The sequence below is a fragment of the Urocitellus parryii genome, unplaced genomic scaffold (assembly GCF_045843805.1).
Source record: "Urocitellus parryii isolate mUroPar1 unplaced genomic scaffold, mUroPar1.hap1 Scaffold_171, whole genome shotgun sequence".
Lineage (NCBI taxonomy): Eukaryota > Metazoa > Chordata > Mammalia > Rodentia > Sciuridae > Urocitellus > Urocitellus parryii.
The window spans coordinates 181,873-206,274 of record NW_027552194.1 but is presented as its reverse complement, the minus strand read 5'-3'; the positions used below and the strand labels follow the sequence as shown (position 1 = coordinate 206,274).

Genomic DNA, 24,402 nt, shown 5'->3' with positions numbered 1-24,402 from the left:
CCGGGGTGTGGCTCGATGGCAGAGCACCCTGGCTCAATCCCCTGCACCACAGAGGAAGGAAATCGCAGAGAGAGCACAGGAGGTCTGAGCTCCGCCGTAACCTAGGAACGCAGGGAGGCCCAGGTGCCGGCACGCTCACCCTGAGAGACCCCAGGAGGCCAGGTGGGTCTGGGGCTGCTGTGCAAGCCCCTGGCCGGCCCGCTCTCGCTTCTGGTGAGCTCTTGGGCTCAGAACCTGGGTCTCCTCCTAAAGGCAGTTTTTCTTGGAGGCTGAAAGTTACTGGGGAGGGACTTCTGGGTTTCAAGCAGCCTGGGCTTCTTCAAGGTGAAGCCACCTGACGCTCACCTCACGCGGGTGTGCCCCAGCCCCGCACACCACCGGGTTGTTGGCGAGCATCCTTTAGGGGACACCTTCTGTGTCCCATTTCACGTGACATCTTCCCAAGAAACAGTCTACCAGGGACCACGGGCCCAACAGATGGCGTTCCTCCTTCTGGGGGAAAAACAGTACCAGCGAAATCACACTGTCATTTGTGCCTGGGTCCTGCCACCCTCCAGCTACCACTTAATTGTGGGTTAATGGACACCAGCCTCTCTGGGCCAGCTCGTCACTGCAGAAACTATGGCCAGGACGTGCTTCCAGTGGCCCAGACTCTCAGCACCACTGCAATCATGGGGACAGGTCCTCCCACCCAAAGGGGCTCACGGGACATGCAGGCACGTCTCTGGCTTGCCATGCAGACACACACATGTCTACCTGGGACCTGGCTAAAGGGCACCTGGAGGTCATTCTGTCCCCATCACCCACCTGGTGACACAGAGACTGAGGTCCAGAGGCTTGAACAGACTTCCCAGGGTCACACAGTGGCACGCGGAATGAGACTCCAAGATAGATTACCGAGAGACAGAGAATGTGAGAAGGAAGGAGGGAGGGCCAGGTGCACAGAGCAGAGGTGGCCCCAGGCCAGCAGAGAGGCAGGAGGACAGCACGGCCCCGGCCTCACTGAGGGTCAGCGCTCACCGAGGCGCCCTGCCACCTTCCAGTCCGCATTGGCGAGTGCACCTCACCAGTGTGACCCTGTGCCCTGGCACCTCCCGGAGCAGCCCGAGGCCCGAGCTGTGAGGCCTGACTTGCGGCCAGGCCCCATCCCACTTGCCCATGTCCCTGGATTCCCCAGCCTCTGTCCAGGGCCACCTCAGCAGCGGATGGTTTAAGGAATTTTAAAACTCAGCAAGTTAAGACCCATCACCAGGCTGGCCTATCTGCCCTCTGGGACCCTGGCAGGGTGTCATCGTGGCCAGGGCCCTCGCATTTTGGAAGCAGCAGCATTGCTGGTTTGAACGCTCATGATCGACATGCGCTGCTGCTGAGGCGCTCCGGGCAGGGCCGGCCCGAGAGGCAGGTGGGTCTTCCTTCTTACACGAACCTGTGCACAGCGGGGAGACGGGGTCTCCGTAAATAGTCACCGCAGCAAATGCACATTTTAAAAATCAAAACTAAACATCTGTCACGGGAACGTTTTAATTGGGCTTTCAGTGAAAGTACCATAATTTACCTGCGTGGTGTATGTCGTGGTGAATTTCAAACAACGTCCACTTAACTAGAAACCATTCAACTAGATGCAGGAAGCTCCTCGCTCCAGCCTCCTGCGCCTGGTTCTGTCCAGGGGGGAGGATGGCAGCGGCTCCCTGGGCTCGCCCCGTGTGGACACAACTTCCCTGCCCAGGCCTGCTGGTCTCCCGCGGAGCCGTGTGTAAGGTGGCGGCTGGGTCCACCACCGACCTTGCGTGTGGCCCAGGAGCACATGTGGTTAAGACGTCCTCGTTTTTCACATCTGCTGAGAAATGTGTTCTTGGCTGTTATCTTGAAATACAGAGCATCTCAGATCTTTCATCAGCCCCAAGCCTAGAGAGCAGGAGCTCGGCCAGCATGGGGGTCTGCAGGCAGCTGTCTCGCCCTGAGGCTGGACCCCACACAGTGTCCAGAGCCCCCCCTCAGCTGGTCTCCAGGCCCCTGGAGGGGTGGCTGGAACCTGGGGAGCATGACCGTCATGTCCTCTGTAGGCGGCAGGGCTGGCGGCTGAGCGGAGCCTCTGACCACCTGCACTTGCCTCTGTCCCCACTCGCCTCTCAGGGCTCCATCCTCAAGCTATCTCCTGTCCCCTGCACACCAGTCTTTGAGTGAAATGTCATAATGAAGGTAGTTTAAGCCAGATTCCCCACTGGGGCTAGCACCAGGGTGTGGACCCATCAGCTAGCCAGGAAGACCTTGGCCACGTTCTCCCTTCTCAGCCCTCGCCTGGCTGGAAAGAGGACACAATTGGCCCTCTGAGGTTGGCCCCGGCCAAGCTGACCAGCCCGGCTAAGCCCCTTTTCAGGATGAGCAGATACAAGCCCCAGGGGACGCACTAACTCCTGAGAGAAGCCACTGCAGCTGTGGCCCCCGCGAGTCCATCCCTGGGGGCTGGACATGGAGTGTGCTGCTCAGGGCTAAGGCCTGATCCCTCTGCAGCCCACCACCTGGGTCCTCACAGGTGGCTCACAGCCCCAGGGGTACAGGAAGATCCTCCCCACGCACCCGTGAGGACGTGCTGTGTCGCTGGGATGAAGGGCTTGCCCTGGTCTCCTTGGGCACCGGGCCCCCGTTTCTGTGACCTGCTCTTGTAACCTCAGCCAGGTGTAAGAAGGCCTCTTGGCTGTGGTTTCTGAGTCTGCTGGAACTCAGGTGCCCACTGGGATCCATGAACAGTGGTGGGGGTCACACACGGGGCACAGACGCCCCCAGCGAGGCTCGGCCTCTGGACGCTTCTGACCTGTGGCTGACCGTCTTGTGTGCCTTGTCCCCACAGATGGATCATGACCCGAGGAATCCTGCATACATCGCCACCCAAGGACCCCTGCCCGCCACTGTGGCCGACTTCTGGCAGGTGACTCTCTTTTTTTTTAACCTAAAATGTCTTTTAAAAACGAGATCTAAATAAATTGGTTGTGAATAATGCCTTGAATTCAGATAAGCCCATTCAAACTTCCTAAAGGATGTTCACTAAACGTGACTTGATTTCAGAATCTATGAGTTCTTTGATATTTTTGTCATTAATCTCTTCTCAAATTTAGTATCAAAATTCACTTTGAGAGAATCGGTGCCCTAGAGATCTGTAGTTTTTAGCCACTTTGTAATGTCATTTTACAAAATATAAAGAAATGAAATGAACACATTTTAATTATCATCATACTTAGTTCAATTACAATTACGCCGTTATGTGGTTTATTTTGACGTATTTGTTTCTGGTGTTGACGTTTTGTTTTTCCTGGTTGGTTGCACCAACAGCAGACAGCATCTCATTTCACTGTGCACAAGTGCAGCACAGCCTTTCACTTCTCTGGTTGTGCACGAGGCAGAGCCCCCGTTGGACAGTGGCACCTGTTCCTCGGGTGATGATGTCCACCCCTTCCACCACCTGACCTCCTCACCCCTGCCCTCCCCCCGGAACCAGCGCACATTTGAACGTGTGTGGGAGGAGCGTGGGTTCCCGGCCCGGCTGTGGCTCCATTCTTAGGAAGGTCGAGGCAGAGCTCGGTCTTCTTTGAGGGCCCGACACCGGGTCTTCAAGGCAAGAGTCTTCGTCAGCGTCACCCTGGGTCACCAGGACCAGACTAGTCCTGGAGAACTGACACCGTTGCCCATGTGAGAAATGGGGGTGCTGTGGTGGGCCCCCCTTCCCCAGCTGTGCCCCCCCAGCGTCAGCCCCTGCAGAGCTTGAGGGGAACGGGCTTGGGAAGTGGCACTGAGGGCCACAGTGGTCGCAGCTCCTGCCACAGCCAGGCACGCCACACAGAGGCGAAACCACAGCTGGGCGCAGGAGACCCGGGAGGTGGGTGGGCCCGGCCGCCGGGGCAGCCCCAGGAGGCAGCAGCTGGAGATGGAGCTGCTCAGTGGTGGAGGAGAGAAGAAGACTCGGGAAAGGTCAGGACGTCCCCCGGCTCCAGACTCTCTGTCCCCTGCCCCAGCGCCCCATCCAGCCTCCCAATTGCACTCAAGAGGGGGCCTTCCTCCCTGCCTTTCTGGAACCCAAGGAAGGGTCCAGGCTGTGCCGAGGTGCTTGGCGCCCTTGGCCTCCTGGGCTCGTGAGTGCCGTTCTCCTCCCCTGAGCAGGCAGAGCAAGTGGGTCCCTGAGGAATTCGGCACCTGCCCAACCAGTGGCAGGAGCCAAGGCTTCCAGCGCTGGACTCGAGTTATGACATCTCACTCAAAGCCTGGTGTTCAGGGGACAGGAAATAGCTTGAAAATGGAGCCCAGAGAGGCGAGTGGGACAGAGGCAAGTGCAGGGTAGTTGAGGCTCCGCTCAGCCGCCAGCCCTGCTGTCTGCAGAGGACGGGGACACCGGCTGACGTGCTCCCCAGGTTCTAGCCCCACCCCTCCAGGGGCCCGGAGACCAGCCCTGGGGGGCTCTGCAGAGCCTTGAGGTTCCAGGGCCTCAGGGCCTCAGAGCCTCTGTGAGGTTCCACTCCAAAGTAGCCAGCTTCACCACCTCATCCACACTCTGCATAGGACCCTGCCCTCTCCTCCAGTCCCTGTCCTAGGGATACTACTCTGCCGCAAACCCCACAGGGCACTAGTTTCCTACCCGGCCACGGCTGACGATTGGGTCTCTGAATCCCGTCTCTGGAAACGTGGGCGCCTGTCAGACACAGCTCTTCCTCTTTGAACGATTGCCTCGCAGTCCCAGCGTCGCATCCTGAGCACCGTGACGCCTGACTGTCCAGCTGCAGCCAGCTCTGCAGCTGCACTCAGGAACGGCACCTGCCTGGACCTCTCTCAGACACCAGAAATCTTCCCGACCCACCAGCCTGTCGGTGCCTTAGGATTGAGCATGACTGGAACATGAAGCTGGGGGTGGTGGACCACGGGCTGCGGAGCCGACGCCTCTCACTCTGTGGGTCTGTGGCTGTTAATGGACCTGGAGCCACTCCCGGTGGCTCCTGGTTCCTGTCCCCCCCAGTGCCTCCTGGGGCAGCAGGTGCTTCTGTCAGTGGCGAGCACTTCCCTAGGAGGCCAGTGTAGCTGGGGCTGAGGAAGGCCCTGGTCTGGGAGAGCTGCCTCTGTGCCCCGAGGCTGCAGGAGAAAGCCCCGACCAGGAGCAGGAATCGGGAGTCCAGAGGCCCCAGCCCAGGGCTGCAGGTGGGCACCTCTGCTGGTCTCAGGGAGCAGCTACCTGGCCTCCATGAGCCTCAAGGCCTGCTGGGGACCCCTCTCCACCTCTGACATCGCGTGGTCTCTCCCACTGCGTCTGTGTTTCCAGGTCTCCCTTTGTGGGCAGATGCCCATCATTGGACTGGAGTCCATCCTGACCACTGTGGCCTTGTCTACAAAGACGCTGTTCCCAAATGAGATCCATCCCCAGGTCCTGGCTGGACCCCTTCTCCCCAAGGCAGCAGCAGGAAGAGAGGAAACCTGTACTGAGCATCCCAAGGAACCACCTGGCCACATGACAGGACACCACAGGACCTGGGACAGTCTCGGGGTGTGGAGGAGGCACAGGCAGAGCCTAGGTGCCCAAGTCCCTCAGCAGGACAACACCAGCAACCAGGACAGGAGAGTTGGAAGGACGGCCTCCCGGCTATGCCATGCTCACGCTCAGCACGGCCGATGTCCACCTTCACCGCCCTGCAGGGCTTCAGGCATCAGCCGGGCCCTTCTCAGCCCCCTGAGCAACCTGATCCCAGCCCCCTGCCGGGTGCAGCTGCCTCGAAGCAAAACCCAGAAGGTTCTAGAAGACGACAGAGGGGCCCCCACGGACTCTGCAGTCCAGTTCTTTTCTCCAAAAAACATCAGTTATCTAGCTATAGAATCTCCCCCTCAGACACTGTATGCATGTCAAGAATTTTATTTTCAAAAGTTTGATTCATCTTTTTAAAATTGCCAAGAACAGATGTGCAATTTCCCACTGGGATCGGGCAGGACTTGGCTCCATCTCACTCCCTGGTACCAAGACCCGTGGAGGCTCAAGTCCTTGGGGTAAATGACAGTGTGCTCACATGACCCCCGGGTCCTCCCAGATGCTCCGGATCACCTCTGGGCTCCTTACGACACCAGAACAGTATGCAGGCTGCGTAGACAGATGTCACACGAGGTTGTTGGGACACGGTGACAGGAAGGCTCAGTACCCATTCAGCACAATCACAGGTTTTTTTCAAATAGTTTCCGTCCGTGGCTGGTGGAATTTTCAGATGCAGAACCCACAGGTGCCGAGGGCCAGCTCTGGTAAGGAGGGAGAGAAATCTCCCAATCATCCCTTCTAAGCCATTCCCCCGAACCCCACGCCTCCTCACAGAGCCACTAAGCCAGGCTTCCCCAGAAAGGAGTAAACTGCCTAGAAATCATTGTATTTTAAAGAAAACACACATGGCTTTTGGAGTAAGGACATGGGACAGCCTGGGCCACATGACGTGGAATCCTCTGCGTCTCCAGACGGCCCAGTGAGACCTGGCCCTCTCTACAGGATGGCGGGCCGCACTCCAGCTCCTTCCGGGTCAGGCACATCTGCCTGCCTGGTGAGGTGTGTTTCATTCACGATTTCTCAAGCACCTCCCAGGTGGGTTGACACCCAGGGCCGCACCTGCACTCCATGGGTGTCCCCCAGCTGTGGAGTGAGGGGAGGGAGAAGGAGAAGGCGGCTGATCCAATCCCTGTGCTTGGGATGCACGTGGGTCCTGTGACCTGCCTCTAAAGACGCCCTTTCTGCAGGGAGCTCGCTCTTGCCAACCTCAGGTCCGGGCAGGAGCATCACCCTGGTGTGTCCCCCCATCACCCTGGTGTGTCCATGCTTACCTGGCTCTGCTCTAGTCCCACCTGGCCCCATAGGGAAGGTCACCAGCCATCCCAGTGCCCACATGGGGAGGACACATTCAGAGGTAGGCAGCAGGTGTGGGCATCAGGTGGGAGCGGTGCTTCCCAGGACGGCACTTGGATGTGGAAAGGTGGGGACTTTCTAGAAGCGGCCTCTGAGCTGTGGCTGAGGAGCCGTGACGGTGCCTGCTGAGCCTCTCGCCACAGGACAAAGCAGGGGTCGCGGCCAACTCCCTGGGAAGCAGGCTCCAGGAGCTGCAGCAGCCAGGGCAGCTGTGACACGGGTTCTGCCACATGGCTCCTAGCAGTGGACAGGCCAGCGACTGGACGGGACGTGACTCCAGAGGGACAGGAGGAGAGCGCACAGTGCCACGGCATGGGCTGCAGACCCTGCTCCCGGCCAGCTGCCTGAGCTCCACCTGACAACCCAGGTGCCGAGCCTCCTCCCAGCCGGGCAGCGCCTGTGGAAAGGCCTCTGCAGGTGTCCCCAGGACCACTGGGCAGGCAAGGGCCAGTGGCCTCCAGGCTCTGTCATTCCACCCTTGCCTGCCAGAGCAGCCACGTGACTGAAGGCCCGGCTATGGGCTGTTCCTCCTTGCACACGCAGGTGAGCTGGCAGTGGAGTGCTGGGTGGCTTCATCACCCTGGTGTGTCCCAGGGGTGCACAGTGGTCTGAGCAGGGTGGAGGCAGCGTGGCCTGCCACCTGGATGCATGGCCAGTGTCTGCAGATGTGGAGCATAGAGTCAGGGCAGGTGAGGACCCGGGATGCTGGAGGACATCATCCCAGGCACCTGGGCAGGAAAGGGCAGTCACGCCCAGACGCCAGCATCGTCCTGCCTAGTGCTGTGCAGGTGGCTGAGCCCAGGGCAGCTGGAGCCCCCAGCACTGCCCAGCCCATCCGCCAGCAGGCTGGTTCAGGCCGACGAGGGATGAGGCCCTCTCCCGGCCAGTGCACTCAGCAGTGCCCAGTCAGGGTCCGCTCTGACTGCCACCAGCAGCGGTTCACCAGGAAGAAAGTCCCCCGTCCATCTCTAGTGTCTGCCCTCTGAAGACATCCTGTGAGGTGCTCGCGTGGACCTGGCTTCTCTCCCTCCCAGAGCTAGAGCCTGCTGAGCCCAGGTCCTCCTGCGCAGCCTCCGCCCCAGCTGAGGCATGACACCTGAGCTGAGTGCCCCGGGAGACCCAGAGGACCTTCCTTCTTCCCAGGGTCAAAGCACAGTGTGAAGAGCTCACTGTCGCCACAGCCTCCGCGCACCAGTTCCCACAGCCAGGGCCAGCCACCTCTGTGCCCTGTGGCCGTTAGCTGTGGCATGGGTCTCCCATGTGCACCCCTGCTGGCCAGGCTGTCTTAATCAGCCAGAGATGACCATCGTGTGGCTCCTGTCAATAGAACCACCGAGAGCCTCACGTCGGGCCTCCAGAGAAGGCCGCTTACCTCGGTGGGGGCAAGGGCCCTCCTACCCCATTAACAGCATTGACCCCACTGGGGTGGCCTCCAGGCTGCCAGGCTAGTTCACGGCCTCCTATCCGCAGCTGCACTTGAGGCCCCTCAGTGGACAGACCTGGCCTCTGGCAGCCTCAGCGGCAGCCTGCAATGGCAGCCCAGCCTGACGTGGACGTCCAGGCTTATCCTGCTGCCCAGCCTGCCCAGGCCCTCTGTCTTCAGGGGTCAGCTCAGGTGCTCTCTCATCTGGCCTCTGGCCGTGGGCAGACACTGAGGAACTGGGGGAAGAAGCGCGGGAGGTCCCCCGGAGCAGGCTGGCTGATGTGGAGACGTCACTGGATCAAGGGGACCCAGACGGAGGAAAACTGGACTCTTCACCTGCAGAGTTGTGCTCTGGCCGCGCGCCCCAGAGTTCCCAGGGCGGGCCGTCTCCAGTGTGGCCCCGCTGGATCCCCCTACATCTCCCAACCTGGGAAAGCGAAGGAAAGCTTTGGTCCCATCACCTCACCCGAGGCTTGGGTTTGTGACTGAGACCTGGGATGTGTCCACCACTGTCTTGGTGGCCATGGCAGTCCTCCTGTGGACATGGGAGTTGGAATTAGAAAGACATCTCCCAAGATTCCTGCTTAGCTGATTTTTATGGTTGACAGCTGAAACACGGCAGGAGCTCCCATCCTCTCCCTCCTCCTCCTCCTTTCCCTCCCCCCTCCTCCTCCCTCTCCCCCCTCCTCCTCTTCCTCTCTCCTCCCCCTCCTCCCTCCTCCTCCCCCTCCTCCCCCTCCTCTTCCCTCCTCCCCCCTCTTCCTCTTCCCTCCCCCTTCTCCTCCCCCTCTCTCCCACCCCACCCTGTCACCTTCCCTCCCCCCCTTCTCCTCCCTCCTTCCCCCTCCTCTCTCCCCCACCCCACCCTTCAACCCTCCTCCTCTACAAAACTCTGGGCTTGACACCCCATTCAGTCCTGGAAGGACCAGGGCCCCAGAGGCTTGGACTGCAGGCCTGGGCTGACCATGCAGGCTGGGAAGGGGCTGTGTGCTCTGCCCACACAGCTACCATGGGCTCCTCAGGCGTGACCCTTGAGGATGGACACCTTGCTGTTCAGAGTTCCCTGCGTCCACCTGTGAAAGCAGCTTCTCTGCAGGAGAGTGGGCCGGGTTGGGCCCGGGGACACTCTGCCTTCTCTGGCGAGGGCTGTCTGCCCCACCAGCAGCTCCAGCACACAGGCAGGCGCACCCACTTCAAAGAACAGAGCCAGTCTCTACGGTCAAGCAGCCCAGGAGGACCCTGTGCACAGGCCACTGATGGCCTGGCCTCAAGTCACCTCTCTTTCAATTAAGCGTCGGCTGTAATAAATCACTCCAGTGCACGCTCCAGAGTAGGAACGGGTCTTCAGGAGATAACAATTCAGAGGAAGAAAGATGTGGAGACACAGATGAGATAAGGCAGGGTGGGAGGGGCGCAGCACGCACAGTCTAGGCAGTGTGTCTGATGGAGGTGTGCAGCTGGCGTCTGATGTAGGTGTACCTGGTGAGGCCAGTGCAGACAGACCCACAGGCCCTCTCCTCCCCTGGCTGTGTGGGGTGCCGAACAGTCCACCTGCTTACAGATGCCCAGGACCCAACACTGAGCAGGAGTCCCACTGCCACCAGGTCTCCAGAGCCTGCTCCTCACACAGCCGAGACCTCCACCCTGTGGCCACCTCCCTCGCCCAGCCTCCTCCAGGCCTCGGCCCCTGCCGCCATGCCAGTGTCCTGCTCAGCTCTCTTCTGTGCTGGGGCCTGCGTCCTCGATCCTCTGCCTGGCAGGTCGGGCTCGGCCCTCCAGGCCACCATGTCGAATGGCAGGATTGCCCCTGCGGCTCAGGCACATCCTGCTGTGCCCACCACCGCCCACCCACACATCTGCTCGTGGCCACGGTGCACGTGGGAGGCAGCTGTCTCCAGGGAGGGACTTGGGGCTGCTGCACAGGTACCCAGAACCGCGACAGCCCTGAGGAGCCTCTGAGTTTTCCCAGGCCCTGTCCTATTTTCTGCACCTCAGGGCTGTGCTGCTTCCTGGCCTCGGACGGTGCAGTGGAGTCCTGTGGTCTGCGCCTGCCCAGTGTCCTCTTGTATGCAGCGCTGGTGGCCACCACCAGGGTCTCCTTTGGAGGAGTGTTGGTTGGGTTCCTGGGCCACGTTCTAGCAGGCTCCTCTGTGTTTGCTGGTGAGATACTCAGTACTCAAGGAGGACTCTGAGCAGGTGGACCTGGGCCCCTCCTGCTCCCCCTGACTCTGATGCCCCCGCCTGCCAAGGTGCTGGGCGGCAGTGTCCGGGTGTGCCTGTTGGCTCGGGCTGCTGGGACAGTGAACGGGCCGGCTCACAGCAACCGAGGTGCATTCTCAAGTGCCGGAGGCCCAAGTCCCAGACCGGGGAGTGGGCCAGGCGCTCCTACAGAGCCCCAGGGCAGATCCTGCTCCTCCAGCTCAGGGGCCGCGGGGGCCCCTGGCTTGTGGCAGCATCACCCCGTCCGTGCTGGCCCTGGCGTGGTCCGCCCTGGGCCCTGCCTTGGCCTGGTGTGGCCCTCTTTGTGCGAAGGACATCAGGTTGGACAGGACCAGCCCCTCTGGTAGGGCCTCATCTCAGTCATCACACCTGCCACGCCCCGTTTCTAGCCGGGCTCAGGGACACACGCCTGCACTCCAGCAGCTCGGGGCCCCAGGCAGGGCGGTCCCAAGCTTGAGGCCAGTCTGCGCAACATAGGAGACCTGTCTCAAAATAAAATTGAAGGGCCAGGGTGGCAGTGCAGTGGCAGCATGCCCCGGAGTCCACCCTCCATACCAAAACAAACAGATGGTCTTCCAGGGGCCACACACAGGCACAAGGCGCCACTTCTGCGCAACTGGAGAGGACAGTCCAGCCTCAGCAGGGAGCTCCAGGGTCTAATTGCCAGTGAGCTGGCTCAAAGAGCAGGTCCCCAACATCACACTTGGGCAGCACCAGCCCACATTTCCTATGCGCAGGCGAACTGTCTGAGCTACTCCAGTTCTTCTGCATCCATCACCAGGCTCTGGCCCTGGGCGGTTCCCTAGGATCGGCAGCGGGCTTAGCCCTGGTTTCACACCAAGAGAGCCCCTGGAACCCAGCCACTGTGAGGAATGGGGGGAAGACCCTCTGCCCCTTCCCCGCCCAGACTCACAGACGTGGGCTCTGAGCAGAGGAGCCGGCACGTCTGGGGGATCTCAATCCTCCGAGCACAGCACCAGCCATTCACACGTGGGGTCTGTGCCCAAGCTCACTCAGTCTACATCGCAGTTTCATCTTGATCAGGGCAGAGAGGACCCTGCTTCCTGCCTGGGAAAAGTAACCCCCTGTAAGTCTGCAAGCGGAGGGGTTCTGAGGGCCACCACAGGTGCCTCTGGGCCCACATAGCACCAGCCCTGCCTGTCCCCATCGAGCCTCCAGCCTTAGGCCTGGCACATGGCTCAGTCAGAGGTCAGACAGCAGAGTGCAGACCACAAGTGTTCTCAGATACTTCACAGAAGTCCCGAAACTGCCATCCTGAATCAGCCTGTCGCTCTCTAGTTTCATGCCGGCCTATTCCAGGGGTCGGCGCTAGATTGAACAGGGACTCCAAGTCATCGCCCATGACCAAGGAGGAAGTGCAGCTCTCTCAAGGTGCATGGCACAGTGTCCCCCTCCCCGGCCACGTCTGCCTGTTGCAGACCAAGCCTGGGGTGAAGGGGGCAGAAGTGAGACCTGGTAGACCAGGTTCTTTCTCTGTTCTGAGGCCAAGCTGGCGGCACGTGGGTGACGGTGGGAGCTAGTGAGAGGTGCTCTGGCTCCCCCAGGTTGGGACACCAGAAAACCTCGTCAGATCCTGGAGCAGCTCGTGGCACTGGGACTCAATGCAGCTGCCTGTGTGTCTGGTGACTCCTTCTCTGCTCTTACCCAGACCTAAGGAGAAGCGTCACCCCAGGGCACCGTGGGAGGCTGGGACCTTAGTTTATGGAGTTTGTTTGGATTTAATCTTGAGCACCTCTTCAGAGAGCCAGGCGGACTCCCAGTGCTGCCACCGTGAGCCGCGAGAGCCCCTGGCTGCCAGGCCCCTCTGCTGCGGCAGGTCCCCAACGTCACACTTGGGCGGCACCAGCGGGGTGCTGGTGATTAGTTTATGGTCTAGATCGTTGTGTTTTTATTACACTCATAAAACCCGTGTTTCTCCTCATTTCCGTAATGGCTCCGACGAGCTTCTTCGCTTTCTAAGGGCACATTAAACTGCCGCGTGACGGGTGTGCAGACGGGGAGCAGGTCTGAAGGCAGAGAGCACGCCCGGCCCTTCTTGCCCGACTGGCACAGAGGCCCAGGGAAGCCCTTGGCTCACGCAAGATGCACACCTACTGTGGGATTTGAGCCAATATCTCAGGAGGTCCCATGAAATCCTGACGTAGGTAGCAGGCAGTGAGGCACCCCCGGGAAATCAGCCGTTTCTATCCCATGGGAAAATAAATAGCATTAACAGAGGAAAACACCATGCACAAGCCTGATTTTAAAATGTCGTCTGACTGGGGAATTTAGTAACGGGAACTATGATGGACAAGCCTTTTCCTAGGTGAGATGTGGATTCTTAAAGAACAAGATCATAACTGGGTATTGATATATGTATTTAAAAGGAATGGAAGCTCTCAGATACGGACTCGCGTCCAAACACAAATGCTTGTCAACATCTCTGTGACGTCTTGTGGGAAATGTGACCCGTGCAGGAGAGCAGTTCTCCCGTGATGGGGACGAGCTGGCCACCCTGGACACACTGGGCCCGGAACGCAGGTTCACGCCCCCCATGGCAGGCCGTGTCTGCGAGAGGGCGCGGGAGGACTGTGCTGCCCAGGTGCTGGGCACACTCTGTTCACTGGGTCTGGGGCTGTCCCATGTGGCCAGGACAGATGGCAAAATCAGCTTGGGGTCTGCTTTGACTTGAACCCTCCTGAGATATGCTGCTGTGGAGTCTGCAGTGTGCTTTGGAAAGCCTCCTCTGAGCCGCTCCCGATGGCCCTGCAGGTCCGCAGGGTGGACTGTCCCTCTGGCCCAGCAGAGTAATGATAACCACCGAAAAATAACTGTGGTGACAGGTCTCTGCTTGTGTCGCGTGGTAGAAAGTGTCCTTTACAGACCGAAGGTCGGGCAGGCACATGGCTGGCGCGGAACCGTGGAGGGGCCACGTGGGGGGACTCGCTGGCTCCCACATCCTACAGAACTCGTGGCGAGGCCAGAGCAGCGGAGGGCAGACGCTGCCCCGTGGCAACTGGTGTCTGTGAGCGCAGTGTCCCCTCACTGCCTGTCCCTCGGCAGTGTGGCACGTGTGACGGAGCTCACCTGGGCCCGCCTCTCTGTCCGCAGATGGTGTGGGAGAGCGGCTGCGCTGTCATCGTCATGCTGACGCCCCTCACGGAGAACGGGGTGCGCCAGAGCCACCACTACTGGCCAGACGAAGGCGCCAACCTCTACCACTTCTACGAGGTACCGAGGCAGGGGTGCCCGCGTCCCCAGGGAGGAGCCTGTGCCCGGGCTGCTGGGTGAGGTGGCCAGCAGCTGACCAGTCCTGTCCACTAGGCAGAGGCAGGGCCACGCAGGGCAGGCAGCACCACAGGTCCTCAGGGGTCTAGGTGCCACATGGCTGTGTGGTTATGGCCCGGACTCTGGGGTGCACCGTGTGTCCCCACACCTGAAGTGTCGACCCCAGCGCTGGCAGGATAAGCAGCATACCACCTCCAGGAGGGTGGATCCTGCTCCCGGCCACCCAGGCAGGACCTCCTTCCACAGAGAGCACTGCCATTGTCCCGAGGACCGAGGGGCTCCTGGCCCGGGCCAGGGCTTCCCGGTGTCTGTACAGGTGATTTCAGAGCAGAGGGAAGCACCGGGCCAAGCCAAGGCTGAGCTGCCGCAGCTGTCATGTTGTAAGACACCCCTCTGCCCCAACGGCAGCATGGGGTGCAGGCGCCTGTGACTCACGAGGCATGGCCTGTCCTGTCCCCTCCTGTCCCCTCCCCCTCAGGTCAACCTGGTCTCGGAGCACATCTGGTGCGAGGACTTCCTGGTGAGGAGCTTCTACCTAAAGAACCTGCAGACTCGGCAGACGCGCACCGTGACCCAGTTCCACTTCCTGAGCTGGTATGACCGGGGCGTCCCCTCCTCCACAGGGGCACTCCTGGACTTCCGCAGGTAAAGAGCTGCCCGCAGCCCATGTAGCCAGAGGGTGACACCAGGCAGCAGGGCACGGGCTGGCACCAGATCCGTGTCTGGGTAGCTGCAGCCGTGGGCATCCTCTGGGGCAAGAGGTGGGGGACCTGCTGCTGTCCTCCAGCCTTGGTGCTGGTTAGTGGCGAGGTGGACACCTTAACATGGTGGGAGGGTGGCCCTTGGTTCAGCCGACAGCCCCAAAGTGAGGATATGAGGCCTGCGTGGCCAGCTGGGCCCTCGCCTGTCGGCTGGGGTGAGGCTTGATAAGGTGGCTGGATTCTGGGGTGGACTGTCTCAGGCAAGAGCCCTGGGCATGGTGGGATCGCGGCTGCGTTCTCAGTGGCTGTCCGCCGGGCAGTTGGCCAGTCGCCCCACGAGCTGTCCCGTCCTGAAGCGTGTGCTGTTCTGCTGCACAAACGCGAGGCTGTGGTGGGAAGAGATCAGCAGCGCAGCACAGCAAGCCCATGCACAGGGAGTGGGGCTGCGGTCTCAGGGTTGGCCACAGTGGCTCAGCGTGGGGCCTGCGGTGGCCCCAGGCAGCAGCACCGAAGCCAGGCGTGGGGCAGGCAGCACCCTCCTCGGAGGCACTCGGGCCAGGAGCAGAGTGAAGGCGAGGCGCGTCCTAGCCCCGCATGGCCGGCCCCCAAGAGCAGTGTTCGTGTGGCCCTGGGGACCACTGTCACCTTGACAGGGCCAGCTCCTCTGCTGATTTTGCAGGTGGAGGCTATGGTTGGTTATGACACGATTTCTTTTGCCTTCTGGTCCATTTGAAATAATTACAACATTTTTATCTCGATTGCTCTTTGGGTCAGATAGCATGTGAAAGAGCTCAAGGAGGGTCTTTGGTGTCATATCTGTCACATACGCTCAGTGACTCCCATCCAATTCTGTCCCCACCCCAGAGATGGACCTAGAACCCTGAGCTGCTGCCCATTCCCCAGTTTCCTGGCCACTGCATATGTCTTCTCAGTGCACAAAGACGTGCCACGTGGAATCTCACCTGGGTTCCTGAGGTCATCTTCAAACCAGTCATTACCAGCAAAATGATGAAGCTGAGAGGCGGCCACTCATGCCGGCACTCTGTCTCTAAGCTCATCCTGTGTGGTTGACATATATGCATATGGGCACGTGTCTATATGCATATATGGAATGGAACATACCCATACCCAAACCTCAGGGTTCCAAACACATCGCAAAGAAAAATGGATTCCCCAAACTCCCTTGCTCCAGGGTCTGAGAACACGTGGCCCAAGAAAGTCTTTGTTAAATCGAAAAGAAAGCAAACTTCTAGCCCGGTATGACGTCCTTGCTGGCCGTGTCTGGCAGGACCGGGAGTCCAGTCAGGCCGGCCGCACCTTCCCTGGACAGTGGGCACCAGTGGCGACACACCCAGATGTGCATCTCCGGAAGGTGGTTCTCTGTGCAGCAGCCGAGTGCCAGCAGCTGTGTCTGGAGACGCCTCCGATGCAGGGTGCAGGGTTGCTCACCTCTGAGCGACAGACAGAGCTTCTCTCCCCGGCCTGGTGTGTGCATCAGGCTCCTGAGATGTGTAATTAACTGTTCCTGGAGCCCAGAGGGAGCACATTTACACTCTACAGAGAACTGCTAAGGGGTAATTAGCATCACACGGGAGGCCTCGCTTGGAGAACCTCTCTCCCGCTGTCTGTCCTCTCTCCCTCTCTCCTGCACCTCTTGCTGTGTGCCATAGCATTCACTAACGCTGCTCACTGTAAACATGGACAAAGCCTTACTTTGCCAGCTCATTAGCGGTGGCCAGTGTCATTTTTGTGATGTTGCAGCTAGTAATATGAGCCCAGTTGCATAGTCACAAAAGTGATCATTGGAAACTGTGTCTGCTGCAGGGACATGTGGGGACCCTCTGAACCTCTCACGGCCTCACCTTTGCTTGCTGTTGGTTTGCATGGCGGTTTCTTCTCACTCAGTGGCCCGAGGGTTGGTTTGTATCACTAACCGCTCCTTCTCGGTTAACGCCTCCTGTGGAAGCATAAGTAACGCCGGTTTCCTGGATGTGGAGACCCCCTGCTGACTGGGGATGTGTCTGAGACACTAGTGAGACCCTGTGTGTGCTCATCTCCTCCAACGATCTGCATCTGCACCTAGGGCCCACCCGACGAGCCCTTAGGGTCCACATGCGAGGGTTTTGCTTTCCTGTCTGTGATGTTCCCTGATCTGAGTGCATGGTTCTTTGTAATTAAAGATCTGAGCCATGTCACTGCAGCACACTCCCACCCGTGCCCTCCAGACCACTCGTGGTCGCTGTAATAGGTCTGGCCCAGGGCAGGGAGCTGGTGTGGACATTGAAGTTACAGCAAACCCTTGCAAAGGCCTGCAGAGGCAGCTGGTGACAACCTGCTGGAGAGAAGGACATCTCGTATGCCACAAATGAAGACAGGGCTCCCGGGTGGAGAAGAGAGACGCTGCCTCATGGCCCGTCCTCCGGTTCTACTCACGTGCCCCTCACCCAGCCAGGGCAGAAGCACTCTGCCAGACAGGCAGCTGAGCAGATGCAAATGACTGCTGGCCCCCAGACCCACATCCTTACCCCACACAGCTGCAGAAGGCCCTAGTGTCAGGCTCTTGTTTTTAACGAGCCTCTCTTTGTGCTTGACCCAATCAGGACAGAGTGAGAGAACCTGTTGATGGAGCAGTGTGTTTCGTCTTACAAGCAGTGGCCCAGCTTGGAATAGAGCAGAAGGTCCCGCAGGTGTGGAGCTGAGGCCTTCACGTTAGCCAGACGCAGCACCTAGAAATTTGTCTGAGGGAGAAAAGACTTTAAAAGTGAATCCCCAAAGAGGGCCGATAGTTGATCTTGCTTGATGCTATGCATGCACACACACACATGCATGCACATGTACTCACATGCACACATACATATACACACCTGCACACACACATGCACACATGTGTGCATATATACACGGATGTGCATACACCTACATATACGTACATACCTACTTGTGGGCCCATATGCATTCATGTGTGTGTGCAAACCTGTGCACGTGCTCCTGTACACACATGCATGCACACATCCTCACAGGTACATACATACACACATGCATGTGTGTACATACTTGCATGCACACTCTGGCTGAGTACACATACATGTACACATGCACATGGGCATGTGCACACATATACACACGTGTGTGCACATGTGTGTGCACACATACTCAGATGCATACGCACATGCCTACATGGGCACGTGTACACAGTCTTTTTTCTGCCCGGGGTGCAGCCCAGGGCCCTGTACATTCCAGCCATGCCCAGCCCCAGGCACAGTTCTCATGAGCTGTGAGCTTCACATTCCTCTTTTTGAGTGCATGTCTGGGGCCAGAACTTGCTTTCTCAGAGCTGGCACTTGTGACATCTGTACAGCCACATCAGCAGTGGAAGATTTTAGCAGCAGGTCCACATGGCTCTGTCTCCCAGTCTAGTCTCCAAAGGTGAAGAACTTGGAGGTGTTCTGGCATGCACGTGCTATTGATCACAGTGGCTTCGTTCTTACTTGTCACCTCCCCAGCCTTACCATCACAGGGTACAAAGCCAGGAAGGGCCCCTGCAGGAAGGACCTGACCACCAGAGTGCTGGCTTGCCTTACACGCTCCAAGCCCTCCCTTTTTCAAGGCTTCTCTGGGTGGTCCACCAGCACGAAGATGCTGCCCATTTCCACAGGCTAGAGAGCAGCCGAGATCAAGTGCTCTGAACAGGCTTTGAACACGACCTATCTGCAGGTGGGCGCATCTCATCTAGGCTCTGCAGCCTGCCCCCTCAACTCGCCTTACGCTGTCCAGGTTGGGGGCTCCGACTCCCGTCAGAAGTACCTCGTCCTATTACTCTGTGGAGGAAGTAGGAAAAAGGAACCCTCTGGCGGCGGGGCTGCCTGGTATTGAAGTCTCTACTCAGTGCCAGTTGCCGGCACTCACCTCCCTCCCTCCACCCGGTGCTCTGTGGCAGCCGTCGATTGAATTTCCACCTCCAGCTGGCCACCCCGCTGCTCCACAGGCAAGCCTTTGCAAAGAAAGTGATTTTCCCATTTCTGGTTCAAGGGGAAAACATTTTTTCTGTACTGTCATTTTTCTTTAGTCTTACATTGTTTGAGTTCATGCAGTACATTCTAGAAACATCCCTTCATCCATTTTTCCCTTCCGATAAACTGAGATCCTGTCTTTAATTCTCTCAAGTAAGAAATATGTGAACATGTTTCCTTGTTTCACTGAATTTAAAAACAAAAAACCCTAGAATCTTATATCGTCAATTTTAAGTCAGCCCTCTGATTTGGACAAAGGTTAGTTAATGAAATCTTAAATATATTCTCATTATTAATTTTCATAACTTCTAATCTAAAAGCTGCACAATGGAGCTATTTTTATACATATTCAAATTTATAAAAATGGAAAAGACTATTTTTATACATATTCAAATTTATAAAAATGGACTCCACGGTGATTTAGATGTACTTACCTGAAACCCAGAGGTCAGATAGGATCTTTGATGCTTCTTTCAGACCATCTGGTAATATCACATTCCAATAGGACGTTCAGGCTGTGAGAAACCCTGAGCATGACTTGCAACCCCCCCCCCCCACCGTCTTAGTGGAACATCAAGTCACCGTGTCATGCGGAGGTCAGACCCCCCGAAGCCGAGGAGAAGGGGGAGGAGGCCCCATGGGAGGGCGAGAGCCAGGGCAGGACCCTCCCAGGCGCTTGTACCTGGAAAGGGGGTCAGGGTTGAGAATTGTTTTCAAAGCTCTGTTCAACGAGTTTATGTTGAAAGGAAAAATCTTTAAACTGATATGTGTCATTTTTAATTTTCTTTGTCCAACAGACTATTTTAAAATGATCTCAATGATATGGACTTTCTGCTTTGGGGATTGGTTGTTTTGAATAGCAGAGTCTTAGTGTATCACTATAATTTTTATATCTCTTTTTATTTCAGAAAAGTAAACAAGTGCTACAGGGGCCGTTCTTGTCCAATCATTGTTCACTGCAGGCAAGTACGACTTTTAACCTGGATCAGTAAGTGTTGCTATTTCAAAAAATAACTGGTGCACTCCATACGGAGGCTGGACTTTCTAGTTGCTCCATTAGTACATCTTGCTGATATTCCTAAGGGAAACCAGAGCTATAAGCATCATCCACTGTGCCTCTGGCTGAGTGAGGCCGGGTGTGCATCTCTGAACCCACCTTAGCTGCCTGACGTGTCTTCTTTCTAGCAAGCTCTATGCTGTGTACCATAATTTCCAAATGTCCGTGTCCTGCCCACATTATTTTTTCTTAAATTGTCATGTTGCCACTGAGACCACATTTTTGGTGGGTTTTTAGTGAGTGGCATTGTCTTGCCCTGAGAGGTTTGGGCCCTTTGTGAGAAGTGCCCAGGGCAGTCATGAGCAGGGACAAGTCCTGTCCTACAAAAGACATGTCCACCTCTCACTTATTGCAAGAATCTGGGCCCTTGGGCAATATTCCAGTGACCATACCCTTAAGTAGGTTAGACCCCCCACCAGCTGGAACAGATCCAGCCAGAGAAAGTTCAGCTAGGGTTCTGCCCCTGCCAGACTCCACGTGCAACTGGTTTGGGTGAAGACCTTAAACTCTGATTTCTAAAGCCATCTCCCTGAACATTCCTTTCTGTGGAATAAAAAGAAGATCTGTCCCCAGAGATCAAGGACCCAATCTGCAGTTCAGAGGAGAGGCAAGAGTGTGTGGCTCCAGAGGTCCCCCTGGGAGCAGGGAGGGCTCTGCGCCAGCCTCTCCGTGGAGAGGTTGGCAGAGTGCGTCTGCGGCCTGTGCGCTCTGAGGGGCACATCACTGGTCACCTGTGGCCACCTGAGGCCTGCCACAGCCTGGGCTGCTGTGTCTCCTGCCTGTGAAGCTTGTGCGAAGGTCCATCTCTCCCCTGCGGCTGTCCCAGCCACTTGCTGAGGCCAGACGGGGTGCTCCACTGTGAAGACTGCCCGCAGCGGCGGACGCCGCAGCCACAGAGCCCTGCGGTCACGATGACTGTCGGAGCCTGCGGATGAGAAGCGTCCTCCACTGTCAGTGGCCGTGGGGTCGGAGAGCATCTACTCCGTCCGCACTGGTGGCCATGCTGGTCAGAGGGCAACTGCCCACATATTCCCTGTGAGGAGGGGACGGCCGCAGGGCCACTTTCCTCCCAGCAAAGAAACTTTTCTTTTTCTTTTTTCAATTTGCTGTTGTTAAAACATAATTCAAGACATTTTTACAACGCTCGTCCAGATGGTAAATATTCCAATTTTAGCTGGTGGGATGAGGAAGAGATGAAATGAGAGCACTTTTTAAAGAATGTGATTAAGTAACAAGTGAAATGTGTGTTTCTGCGGCAAGAGGGCGGCTGGAGAGCCCAGCCCAGGCCAGGCCCACAAGGCGGGGCAGTGCCCCAGGTGCTCTGGATGTCAACCCATCCCCTCCAACACAGGCACTGCCTCTTCATTTTGTTTTGTTTTGTTTCTGACAAAATTTACCCCACCTCTGGCCAAAGAGAGGGGGAAGAAGTTTGGAAAGAGACAAATGTGTACCAAGGAGGGTGGCTAATCCCAGGCTCCCTCTCCAGGGCTGCTCCTGCCCTGCCTTCTGCCCCAGCAGCTCTGGGCCCTCTCCCCTCTCCCTCCTCCTCCTCCTGCCGGCCTCCCCCGCCCCCTCCTCGTCTCCCCCTCCCTCCCCTCCTCCCCTCTAATTCGCAGCCCCCTTCCCTTCCCCAAGCACTTGAACGTAGAGGAGATAGCGCTGCTAGCTTTGCGGTGCGTGGGTCACCGGACAGGCAGCACCTCATTCTCTCTCCTTCTGTTGACAGCGATGGTGCAGGCCGGAGCGGGACCTACGTCCTGATTGACATGGTTCTCAATAAGATGGCCAAAGGTGAGACTGCCAGTCTGGCTGCTTTGTTGTGGCTCAGAGATGGGATGGCGTTGCCATGGCAACACGGGGGGTGCTATTCACAGGAGGCCTTGGAGAGAATCAGCCGATTGTTCCTTCCCTGAATCGCAGGAAGGCTATTTGCAGCAGGCGGGGTTCATTTCTGAGGTTCCCGCTCTGCTGTCAGCCTGAATGTGCTGAGCACATAGTAGGTCTGATAAGAATCAATCACACACCCCCCGATGCAACATTAGGACCGGAAGAGGGCCATCTCGGGTCTTTAAATGTTGCAGCAAGCTGGACAGCCTAGGGTGACCACAGTGTGGCTCACAATGTGGCTCAGGTCTCCTACTAGAGTCGCCCTACTAGTCTGGTAGTGATGTCACCAGTGCCAGCCACCTTATCTCCAAGGAACCAGTCTTGAGGGTTGGGTTTTTGCTTTGGGGTGTTGGGGTGAAACCCAGAGCCTTGCACACCTAGACAGGCCCCTCCACTGTGCTGCTTCCCCAGCCCCCCAATACTCTTAACATTGTTCAGTGGCTCTTTGTCCTCCGAGAAGGGGAGCACTGTCCAACGGGGGGACCCCTGGACACTGCAGTCAAGGCAGGGGTGCAGCGACACCTGTGGCCAGCCTGCCCGTGGTGATCTTTCCCTGGGGCTCAGTTACAGAGGAAGGAGGGGCGGAACTGGTCTGGCACTTGCCAGGCCATCTCCAGAGAGGAGACCCATGAGAGGCCCCCTGCCCAGGCCCAGGCAGGAGGCATCACCAAGGAGCCAGTGAGCACGCGCCTCCTCCACGCAGTGCGCTTGGGGTTGGAAGGACTGTGCTGTTCTCGTGGTGCCCGTTAGCTCCCCGTGGGACCTGGCAAAGAGACGGGTGGCGTTTTGTAGCCTCTGTTGAGCTGTGAGCAAGTCATCGTCTGATAACGCACACATATGCACACACACATGTATACGTATGGGCAGACACGAGGACGGAGCCTCGGCCTCCTGGAACGTGCCCTTCTTCACCTTCACCCAGCCATCAGAGCAGATCTTGACAGTGGAAGTTCGTTTCCACTATTAGTGTTAAGTAGGCGTTTTCCTTACTCCATCTTCAATGGCCAAAAAGAAAGAAAAGACATAGAGCCCATCTTTAGCCCAGGCTTAAGACATGCTAAGACAAGACCCAGGCACAACGGGACTGCGCGCTGGGCAGGGTCTCTGGACCCCACGTCGCCCCTCCCCCCCAGGGCTGAGCCACGCCCTGCAGGGCACCCAGCTGGCTCAGCCTTGCTCTGCAGCCCTGGAGAGAGTGAGCCTGGCTTCTGGACACCCGGTACCAGCTGGCACCTGACTCGTCGGCTGGCGGTGCCGTGGAAGCACCCAGGTCAAGATGCAGACGCTCCGGCTCCGCAGTGGTGTGTTGGTTTTAAGATGTAACGCGATCCTCACCTTTTTAGTCAAAAGTTCAGTTCCTTTTTCATTTTTTTCTTACCCATTCAACCAGCTGAGTCATTCAGTAACTTTTCCTTTACAAATTTGCAGTTCTTGGCGCTCAGGAGTATCAATAATGTTTATTTCTGCCCTTACCACCCAGCTGCCTTCTCTCTCAGGAACACACACATTTCCCTCCCCTCACCCCAGAGCAGCTTCCGCAGAACGCAGGCCGACCTACTAAGCAACACCTTACAGCCCTTTGTAAACACTCATCCCCAGTGGAAATTTGCTAGTCCAAACCGCGGGAGCCTGAGCAGGTGCCAAGGAGGCCGGCCTGTGCCGGGCGGCCTGGTGGCCATCCAGGCCAGCAGCCTGGACCTTCAGCAGCCAGTTCACCTCCTGGAGGGCAAGCAGGGCAGTAGGTTCCGCGGCTGGGGCGGGGGCCCACCATTGTCCGGCGCCCTGGTGCGCCATTTGCCGGCTCCGCTGTGGCCTGTAATGTCAAATTCCATTTGAAGCGTGGACGCAGTTCTCAACAATGCAAGCCAGCCATGTGGAACTGGCCGAAGCGGGCAGGCTCCCAGCTGGCTCTGAGCTTGGTGGCCCGCCCTCTCCCTGACCTGCTCCCCTTCTCTGGCGGGGGTGTGTGCGGTGTGAAATCCCCTGACCTGGGCCGCCCTGGTCTCTGGAGAGATCAAAGGGCAGGCGGCCCCTCACCAGCTGAGGTGGGCCTTTCCCAGGCGCCACCCCGAGAGGCCACAGGGGGTTTTGTCCTGTGCGGCCAGGGCCCTCTTTGTCTGGCCTGAGAAGCTGGAGGCCCGCTTTGCCGTCCCAGCCTTCATCAAATGATCAAAGGCCCCAAACCCTGGACATGAAGCCTTTCTTCCCATTTCCCTGTCTTAAAAGGAATGAATTGCACCAGGACCAAAGAAAGCCTTCCCCAGCTTTCCTGTGCAGCCGCCTGGCCCTGCAGCGCCGCCCAGCTGCACTGGCAGCACAGCGCCCTTGTTCACAGGCCTTTCAGGGATTAGGCCCAGGGCCTGCGTGAGGCCTGACGAGTAACTCAGTTCTTTCTCTGCTGTCTGGTTTATTAGCAAGTGGACAATAATGCGCTTTGAAATCAAAGTAAATAGGGCCTGGTCCACTTGATGGTGGCGGACAAGTAAAGGGTGAGCACTTCTCCGCATTTTTCTGTTGCAGCTGGGGGCGGGGGGCGTGTAGCCCGTGATGGGGTCAGGATTTTTTCCCGGGTAGTGCTGCCTCTGGCTGAAGGGCTAGCTCTCACGCAGGAACGCGCCCAGCTCCTGCTTTTCCACTTCTGCTCGGTCCCTGACATCTCCTCTTCAGAGTTTTCTCCTGTTCATCACTTTTTCAAAGGGTCCAAGAGGGCCTGTTGCTGGGTCAGCCTGAGGCTGTGGGGAGGCAGAGCTGTCGGGAACCCCGTGTGGAGCCTGGCGGCTGTGCACTCACTCTTTCTCCCCGAGGCCCACTTGCAGACGGCTAGGCTCTGGAGAACTGGGCCCTGGCTAAGGCCCCAGGAGGGTGGTGGCAGGGAGGCCCCTTCTTTTGTTTGACAGGGACTAAAG

At 57.9% G+C, this 24,402-nt stretch overlaps 1 protein-coding gene across 1 annotated transcript in view; it reads left to right on the top strand.

The window, feature by feature from the left end:
- The window catches only part of LOC144251726 (receptor-type tyrosine-protein phosphatase N2-like), an 81,750-nt gene that overhangs the window by 45,823 nt on the left and 11,525 nt on the right, over positions 1 to 24,402 (top strand). Inside the window, exons 6-10 of the mRNA XM_077794492.1 lie at positions 2,849 to 2,926; positions 13,665 to 13,784; positions 14,320 to 14,486; positions 19,461 to 19,514; positions 21,336 to 21,400. Coding sequence (XP_077650618.1) covers positions 2,849 to 2,926; positions 13,665 to 13,784; positions 14,320 to 14,486; positions 19,461 to 19,514; positions 21,336 to 21,400 — 484 coding nt within the window. The remainder of the gene's footprint in view (positions 1 to 2,848; positions 2,927 to 13,664; positions 13,785 to 14,319; positions 14,487 to 19,460; positions 19,515 to 21,335; positions 21,401 to 24,402) is intronic.